Consider the following 9,961-nt stretch of genomic DNA (forward strand, 5'->3'; position numbering starts at 1 on the left):
CATCACCATGTTGACCATCCTGGTCAACATGGTGAAACCCCGTCTCTACTAAAAATACAAAAAATTATCTGGGCATGGTGATGCGTGCCTGTAATCCCAGCTACTCAGGAGGCTGAGGCAGGAGAATTGCCTGAACCCAGGAGGCGGAGGTTGTGGTGAGCCGAGATCGCACCATTGCACTCCAGCCTGGGTAACGTGAGTGAAACTCCGTCTCAAAAAAAAAAAAAAAAGAGTATCAAAGTCAAATAGCATGCCCAATGTCACATAAATCTTAAGTGGCTGGACCAGAATCAGTCCTTTGTTCCTCGATCCCGACTCTTCCTGCTCTGAAACGTCATGCACCTCAGTGGTTAGCATTCTATTATTTTAGGATGAATATCTGTAATTCTTGAAGGATAATAAAAGATGAAGCTCCTTACCAATTGAAAAATTTCTAACCAAATGCAAATAAGAAAACTAAATTGTTCTGCCTTGACAAAACTGTATCTTATCAAAGCAAAGATGAGATTATATTAAATTAGGGCTGTTATTTTGATTGGACTTTATAGAAGAAATTCATTTAAAAGTAGACCAAAGTAAAAAATACAAAAGCCAGCTTTATATGAGGAAACAGTCAGGCTGTCCCTGTCAGCTGATGGCAATTTGTCCATGTGTTTGCACAACTTCAGAAGTTTAATCCAAAAGGCAGTCTGGCTGTCTCAGGTGGGAAGATTAGGATCTGGGGAGATCAAGTCTATAATGTCCAACTCTGTTAGTTTTCCCAATAATCCATTTCTTCAGCCAAGTATCCTTTAATACATAAGTCTAGATGGAATAATACAGGTATTATATGAATTCTGTCACTGGAATCACTTTGATGCCAGTATAGATGACTTGTTCAGAATAACTAAAATATATAGGTAGAAAGTAACGGAAGACTTCAGTCACACATAAAGAAAAATGAAACAGTGGCCGGGCAAGGTGGCTCAAGCCAGCACTTTGGGAGGCCGAGGCGCATGGATCACGAGGTCAAGAGATCGAGACCATCCTGGTCAACACGGTGAAACCCCGTCTCTACTAAAAATACAAAAAATTAGCTGGGCATGGTGGTGCGTGCCTGTAATCCCAGCTACTCAGGAGGCTGAGGCAGGAGAATTGCCTGAACCCGGGAGGCGGAGGTTGCAGTGAGCCGAAATCACGCCATTGCACTCCAGCCTGGGTAACAAGAGTGAAACTCCGTCTCAAAAAAAAAAAAGAAAAGAAAAATGAAACAGCTACGAAAATGGAATGGGCTGCCTTCTAAGGGAGTGAACTCCCATGCAAAGGAAGTATACAAGTAGAGATGAGTAACAACCTATAGGAAGTACATAACAGAAGAGAGGAAAGCAGCAGCTGGGGAGAAGGGTTTGTAAGATCTCTTATAATCCTGAACATAAAAAAAATTTAATTGTATAAATTGAATTAATTTGCTGCTAATAGATGAAAAAAGAAAAAGCAAAACAAATCCTAAAACTGTCTGAACTTGTTTAGGTCATTTAATATCTGTGGGCAGCTCATATAATATGTAAAATGAGCTGGAACTAAATGTTTTTTAAAGCCACTTCCATGCCTAATTCTCAGTTTTTGAGTTGCTAAAAATAGATGTCCTCTAAATCTCTACACTCAAGTGAGATCATAAACTTTATTCACTCAGGACTTACGTACTTTTATTTACAAATAAGCAAATTTATCTGGGTTCTTAACACAAAAACTAAGAGAAGTACTTAATGCCACCAAACTGGGAACTTTAAAATGGTTAAAATGGTAAATTTTATGTTATGTATGTTTTACTGCAATTTTTTGAAAGCTGCTAAGCAGAACTGGATACAGAAGGTGAGAGTGAAGGAGAATTGCTAAAGTGGAGACATGAATAACAGGAACAAGTAGAGGAAAAGATACAAAAATTCACCTAAGAACAAACTCACCCTTAAGAGTACTGGTTAAAGCAGAACCAATCAAGGCATGAGAGAACTTACCAATAAATATATTTTAGTGCAGGGGTAGGCAAACCATAGGAGGGGCCTCTTCTTTTTGTAAATAAAGTTTTATCAGAAGACTGCCACATCCATTTACCTATTGTTTGTAGCTATTTTGCTACCACCACTGAACTGAGTAGTTGTAATAGAGACTAGAGAACCCTAAAAGCTGAAAATATTTACAATTGGACCTGTCAGGGAAAGTATGCCAGCACTTGTCTTACAGCATCACTGTATTACAGTGCAATACAATACTGCTTCCTTAAAAATAAATAAATAAATAATATTGCTTTCTTAAAATACACGTAAGTTGAACAAGAAACGTTAACCTCTATTCATTGCAATGTTTTAATATGGTAGAGAAATATGTAACATTTACCAAGAATAGTTTTAAATTTTTAAAGTTTGACGTTTGAGGATACCAGTGAATATGCATAATACTAATGAACAGGAGCTGTACAAATTCATACATAATCTATTTTCATACTTTTCTTTCAATGTAATGGTGTTTACTATTCTTATATAACCAGAATCAAGATATTGGGGTAGAAGACTAGGCAGTAGAGATTTACAAGTTCAAAATTTAACAGACGTGGTTCCTTTGATTTTCAAAATTGTGTAATGTTTTTTACTGTTTTAGAAGTTTCCCACTCATAATAGGAAACCTTAAAAGTACCAAAAGGAGGCAGGAAAAATAATGCCTATTCTCATAAACCACAACTGGTAATATCATTTTGGCTTACTTCCTTCTATTACTTTTTCTGAGCTTTTTAAAATAGCTTAAGATCACTTGAGATTCTACTGCATAGAAAATTCTGTATTCTAACTTTTGGTCTAACATTACATTTTCTTATGTCCCAAAAAGTATCCGCAAACATTTTACATGACTAAGTAAGAGACTCTCATAAGTACCATAATTTACTTAACTATCCAATTAATGTTGAACATGAGTTTTTCTCCATTTTTCTCTAGTATGCATAACACTGTACCAAAAATATTAAGGAATAGATCTAACACTTCAGTTTATTTTGTAAGCTTAGATTCCTAAAAAGGTATGAATAATTAATAAGTTCCTCATAGAGGTTAAAAATTGCTCTTCAGAAAGTTTACAATCCCATCAAAAATTGAAGGAAGTGTCTATGTCACTCAAAATATCCTCATCGAGAGGACAATTTTAAAAATCTTTTTTAGAAGCCTATACCAGAAATTAATACACAAAAATATATTTCTTAATCCTGAAAGTTATCACTGTTTTGTTCATTATGCAACATGTACAGTTCCATGTTTTGAAAGTAATGCTTTCACTATAAACATTTCTTTATAATGAATGTTACATACCAAGCAGAGGACACTTCCAAATGGAAGTCAAGGCACATTAATATTTTGCTTCTAAAAAAAAAAAAATTTGCTTCTACTATGTTGTAGGGGGTCAGAAAATCACTAAATGCAGTGATCAATCATAAGCAACGTGTTTCATAACCTAAGCAATTTTACACCTGAGTAGATTACGGGGTAAAACTGTAGTTAACAGTATCTCTATGTGAAAGCTGTGTACCTCACTTAGAGATATCAGTAATTAGCAACATTTTTATAAATACATCTGTTCACTTAGCTTTCTTAAGCATTTTTCTTACTAGCAAATGACTTAAAGGTGAAAAGGCACAGACAGGCAACTATATAATATAACCTTGATTTACATAGGATTTAACATGATTGAGCTCCCTAACACAAATTCTATAATTAAGCTTTCAGTTTCTATAGTCATAATTTTTCTTCATTTCAAATATCACAAGAAAGAAGTAGTACAGCCTTTTACTGATTTCTTTCTTTCTTTTTTGAAAGTGTCTCACTCTGTCTTCCAGGCTGGAGTGTAGTAGCACAATCTAGGCTCACTGCAACCTCCACCTCCCGGGTTCAAGCGATTCTCCTGCCTCAGCCTCCTGAGTAGCTGGGATTACAGGCGCCCGCCACCACGACTGGCTAATTTTTGTATTTTTACTAGAAATGCAGTTTCACCAGGTTGGCTAGGCTGGTCTCAAGCTCCTGACCTCAAATGATCCACCTGCCTCAGCCTCCCAAAGTGCTGGGATTACAAGCATGAGCCACCACGCCCCGCCTGATTTCTTTTAAGTAACTTTTTAAAACTCAAAGAAACCCACAAATATCTTCAGCAAATTTCTTTCAAGGTGACATTTATCTTTGGACTAAAATAGTGCCCTCCTCCCTTTTAGCTGGCCTACCTATTGCCTCATAAAAAAGGTTGAATTCTACTTGGTAGTCATTTCATCAATTAGCTGACTTTGAGGTAGGCAGACTTCTCTATAAAAGAGTAAGATCTGGAAACATGCAGCTAAAACTCAGGGAGACTAAACCCCTCAGAATCTAATTCTTGCCCTTACAGTAAACTTCATCCAAATATTAATAAAATTAAAATTAACAGCATGAAGTTTGTTAATTACAAATCATGGACAAATTTGTCAATGACTAATTAATGCACATTTTACACTTAATCTTAGCCAAAAGGGCGAGAAGCGATTAATGCAAATTTTAATATAAATATTAGGCCACAAAAATGTTATGACATATAGTTATTGTTACTTTTTTCACGTGCTTTTAAAAAAACAGAAATCCAAAACTCACTGATAATCATTACCTAGAAAAAACTGTTAATATTGAAGAAATCAAATATAACTAAGGGTGGCATGTGCCTGTAATCCCAGCTACTCGGGAGGCTGAGACAGGAGAATTGCTTGAACCCAGGTGGCAGAGGTCGCAGTGAGCCGATATCATGCCACTGCACTTCAGCCTGGGCGACAGAGCAAGACTCTGTCTTAAAAAATAAATAAATAAATAAATAAATAAATAAATAAATAAATAAGGGGCTACTTGAGAAGCCCAAACAAAAAAATTAAACATACTTTCCACCGTGATTTCAGTTTTAGTGAACTGTAAATATGTTAACTTTTAAAATCAAGAACAAATGCAATACTGAAGGATCATAAAAACGTGCTACCTATTTTAAAAGGGGTTCTGTCATTCAATTCTAAAACATAATATTTATATCTGCCAAATACTGACTCAACTTTCTTACTAGTATTGCTCAATCTACCCAATTCAATGTTTGCTGAAAAGCATAACCATTTAATCTTACTTTGATATTCAGTTTTCAGAGTATACACCACAATTTTCTTTGCCCTTCATTTTCCATTTACTAAGTATATGAACTATTAAAACATAAAGCTGAACAATCAAAACATAAATCCATACTATCTAAAACTAGCTGAAATCATTTTTTCTTGAACTTTTAAATATAAATATACTTTAAATTATGCTTATTTGTGTAATTACAAATATTTTTGAATACCAGGACTTCATGTAGATGTGCAAACATCCAACTACTACCTCACAGTATGCAGTTTTTAACCAAAACTACCAAACTGCCCTCCAAAGTAACTGAACTAAGTTATACTTCTACTAGCAATGCAAGAGTTCCTATTTCTAATCACTTGACTTAACAACTGCCAATCTGACAAGGAGAAACTGACCTCACTGTTGTCTTAAGAGAATACTTTCAATATTGCATCCTGCATGAATTATCTATTTTCTAAACAACATACATTTGCTGGTATTTTTTCAGCTCAATTTCCGTTATCTCATTTCCTTTCTCATTAAAAAATAAATGCCCAAATAAAAAAACTTAATAATGCCCTTGTACCTCTATCTCTTTGACTCTTCCAAGGGACCCTTCACTAAAATAGGATATACATTAGCCGGGTGTGGTGGTGTGCACCTGTAATCCCAGCTACTCAGGAGGCTGAGACAGGAGAATTGATGTTGGTAGTGAGCCAACATCATGCCACTGCAACTCCAGCCTGTGCAACATGTAAGACTCCATCTTAAAAAAAAAAAAATAGACACACACACACATATATATATATATATAAAATGTTCATTTCAGTTCCTGTTGGTTTTCTGGAAGGAGAGTGATATTTTCAAATTAAAACTCTAAAATTAATCTCATAACAGTATGCAAAATAGATTGAATTAGAGAAAATAATGAATATTGGGGTATAGATTTTAAATTTGAAGTCATCAGATATGCGGAGACAAACGTAAGAATGGAGCTTAGATTAAGAGATGAAGTATTACCTACACAAAGATGAAAGTCAAAGTTGAAAGAAGGGATACACTGTTGAGAAAGTAGACAAGTGGGAAAGGAGCAAAGGCCTCAGCCTCAGGGTTTACCCAGTAAGGAAACCCAAAAAGAAGTAGGAAAGAAGAGAGAACAATTTTGAAAATGAAGAGAGGCAACCAAAGTTGGTTTTCAAGATAACAGAATGAACCATAACAAAATTAAATAAGATCACTATAGGGATAACTGAGCAAAGATAATTACATTTTTCTGTATGATATTAAGATGTTCATATCCTAAACCACACTAAAGTTGTGTAAAGGAGACAGTATAGTCTAGAGTAACATTAGTTCAAAGGGTTTGTGGGAAAAAGGTAAGGTAATTTGCTTATATGCTGCCCCTTTCCAGAATATAAAGTAAATAAAATATAAAGTCAGGACCAAGGAATGAAGAAAAAGCAAATACCTCAGCCATGTGAACTAATGAAATTGGTGTGGTTAAGCATTAAATTTACTCTGAACTTATTTATCAGCAGAGCAAAAGGTAAACAGTGCAAATCACATAGTTTCATGTAAGACATATGTATAGCAATTTCCCAAGGTAAACATTTTTGTGGAAACTAAAAAAATTTAAAAACTTTGTGTGCAAGCCTGAAATTCAAAGGCCAATCTCCTTAAGAGACTTTAAAATAATGAAGAAGCAATTTTTTTCTCATGTATCTAATAAACAGTTATGTGACATTTAATACACGCCAAATATTGTGCTGTCTTTTATAAAATGTCAATTAATTTAATTTTCACATGGTTATTTATTTTAATAATACTACATAAAATCTAGCACAGTCCTGAGTGAGTGCTAGCATACCAAGTGGACTGCTGATTGAGGGATGACCTATGCTTTGGAGGCTAAGCATTAGAAAGGATAACAGGATCAACTGGGAGCTTATGTCCCAGGATAAGAGAAATGTTTGTCACAAAAAGGCAAAATGGAAGGAGCCAAAGGAGAAAAGCTACATTTGGAAAGAGATCATTCAGGAAATAGAAACTTTAACCAAATTAACATACTTTCTTCACAACCTTGAGGCCATTGCTAAAAGGTGACTTCTTATTAAGAAGGCAATGAAACCAGAAACTTCTGGACAAGTGAATCACAAAAGCAGCTCAATTTCCTATCTGACAAAAGAGGAAAAAAAGAGAGGCACTAGAGCCACTGCAGAGACACAGACCTGAAGACATAATTTTACTAGAAAGCAGTTCCATAACGTTAACTCTTAAATGGTAGTGACTGCATTTTGCAATTCTGTAACTTGGGCACTTGTATGGTAAACCAGATAATGTTAAAGTAAAGTAAGTCCCAGATGAGACTAAATATCATTCTAGTCCCTAAAACATGAGAAAAGTACATATTTAACAAGATTTTAGCTTTTTAGAGCTTGAAAGGATTTAAGCTATCTAACCCAAGATATTAAATAACCTGCCCATGGTCAGGACGTTATTTTGTGGCACAACCAATATCACACAATGCCACAAATTTCGCCCATCAAGTGATTTTTTTCAAATAATCTTCTTCAGTCTGGGAGAAGAACTTTAGTAAAGTTTTTGGAAGCTCCCAACTTCAGTTACAGGAAAATATCAAGCAAACGTGAGATTGAAATTGTAAGAACGTTCTCACTTTCGGTTTGACTTAAGGAACGCTAGAGCTGGAAATAGCAGCAGAAATAAAAGGGAAGCAGAACAGGTTACAGAGTGTCAGCATACAAAGCCAGAAAAATAGTAAGGTATAATGAAAGCAAACAGGTAAGTTTTACCCATTTTGGGAAAACAAAGTTGTCCATTTGTATTGCAGAAGACAAAAAATATTTAGGAGATTGTTTTGCATATTGTTTAAGAAAAACCAATTTTGCTTTAAGACTAAACTACTGTGCTGTACACATACAGGATGAGTCAACATCCTATCACAATGAAGTCACAAAACCTACTTAACTCAAATTTTTCACTGAGTTAATGTATTATGTCACATTTCATCTCGGCTCTTTAACTTTTATTTCTAAAAATCTCTCCATCTCATGGAAGACATAAGAGGCCAAAGCTGGTCCTCAATGCAAACAGGTGGTCTATATACTGCGTGCCCCATCTTTCGGCCACATGACCCTATTCCTCCTAATCTCACTTCTGAAACACTGTTTCCGGTGCCCCAGATGGCTCTACACGTGCCTGAGATGGCCACTCCAGAAATATAAAGATCTCTGTCATATCTGGCTTCCAACAGGATGATGGCAGAGACCAGGGGAGGGCAGGCAGAGCGGAAAAGAGCCAGGAAAGGCGACAAGTCAGGAAGGTAAAGGCTCTGGTGAACGCCAGACTCCTAAATGCCACACGGTGGAGATGTTCGTGCGGCATCGCCCACGAATGGCTAGGGCAGGCAGCCAGGCGTTGCAGCCGCGAGCCAGGGAGCAGAGCACGCGGCGCAGGCAAGGCAGCGGCCTCTCCTGCACTGGGGACGCCAGGCGAGCCCCTCAGGCCCCACCACTGCTCCACCCGGGCAACCCCCGCCGGGGGCGGAGAAGGGAAGTGGGGGCCTGGCAGAGGGGCGCAGGCGGGGAAGGCGCGGGCGGGGCCGGGCCTAATCACATGGCGCAGCCGCCCGGCATCTCTTTCTTTCTCTTTTCTAAGACCTCGGCTCCCATCCCGCCCCACAGCAGGTCCCCCCACTCCCCCGAGCCCGGGCCCAGAGCGGAACGAGGCCTCCGGCGCCTCGCGGAGACACTCACTTTTCACCTGAGGCCACCACCTCTTTGCTCTCGCTGTTGCCAAACGCGTCAGTCTCCCCGGGGCCGTCCTTGGGGCCGGGCGCCGCCGGGGCAGCGGGTGGCGACACCCCGGGCTGCGGCTGCGTGCTCCCCTTGCCCAGCTCCTGCAAGATCTCCGAGGGAGAGCTGGACAGGCCCCGCGCGAGGGACCCCGCCTGCCAGCCGCCCCCGCCCCACCACGGGTGGAGTCGCGCGGCGGCCGCCGGGCCCGCAGCCGGCCGTCCCCCGCCCCGGGGACGCCGGCACAGGGTGACCAGGGGCTGTGCCCGCCTCAGAGTCCCGCAGACGCCTGCGGGCGACCGCAAGAGCAGGTCCCGCAGCATCGCCGAGCCTCGCAGCCGCATCATGCCTCCGGGTCAGTCAGCGCCCCCTGGACAGGGGAGGATGCTCCGGGCGTGGGCGGCCGCTTTCCTCCCGGAACGCGGTCTGTGGCGGGGCGGTGAGATGACAGAAGAGGAAAGGGCAGCGACGTGGGTGTGTTTCCAGCTCCGACTCCCGCAGCGGATGCAGGTACTACTGCTGCTGCTGCTGCTACTGCTGCGCCCAAGGATCCTCGCGATCGATCCTCCTCACACCGCCTAGGGCTCCGCACTGAGGCTAAAGCGCAGGGGAGGGCTCGAGACCTTGGGCGCTCACACACCCGGGGGTGGGGAACGCCAGCGGCACGCCCCCTTCGCAGCTTCGATTGGCTCAAATCCTCGACCTCTCTTTTGATTGGCGATTGGAGCAGTCAAATTTCTGTCGGCTCTGGGTGCGCGGAGAGGAGGGCGGGGGACTGGTGGGGGGCGGGGCGGGGAGGGGAGTCAAACTGACGTGTGAAGCGGATGAGCCAGGCCCGGCTCCACAGCAGCACTTTCTTCACGCCGCGCCAACCCCGAGGCTAGCTTAGTTGGGTACTGGGGGCTCAGGGTTCTCGCATTTATGAAGCGGTGGGCTCCTCAACTCCGGGGCTTCGAGCTGTTTGGGAGACTCATGGGCGAGAGCCCCCGCAGCCGAGGGCTGTGAGGTCAGCAGGGTTGGCGAGGC

The 9,961-nt window shown here is 40.6% G+C and overlaps 1 protein-coding gene across 1 annotated transcript; it reads right to left on the reverse strand.

Annotated features, from left to right (window-relative positions):
• Nucleotides 1-6,900: 6,900 nt before the first annotated feature.
• LOC116546179 (glutaminase kidney isoform, mitochondrial-like) lies at nucleotides 6,901-9,629 on the reverse strand. The gene has a single exon (XM_032272499.1). The coding sequence runs from the start codon at nucleotides 9,280-9,282 to the stop codon at nucleotides 8,893-8,895; it is 390 nt and encodes a 129-aa protein (XP_032128390.1). The 5' UTR covers nucleotides 9,283-9,629; the 3' UTR covers nucleotides 6,901-8,892.
• Nucleotides 9,630-9,961: the final 332 nt, after the last annotated feature.

The sequence above is a fragment of the Sapajus apella genome, unplaced genomic scaffold (genome assembly GCF_009761245.1).
Source record: "Sapajus apella isolate SASKATOON/1434 unplaced genomic scaffold, GSC_monkey_1.0 scaffold653, whole genome shotgun sequence".
Lineage (NCBI taxonomy): Eukaryota > Metazoa > Chordata > Mammalia > Primates > Cebidae > Sapajus > Sapajus apella.

Bases quoted from the DNA above. Each gene is read 5' to 3' on its own strand.
- LOC116546179 (XM_032272499.1), bottom strand. From the start codon at position 9,282: ATGATGCGGCTGCGAGGCTCGGCGATGCTGCGGGACCTGCTCTTGCGG.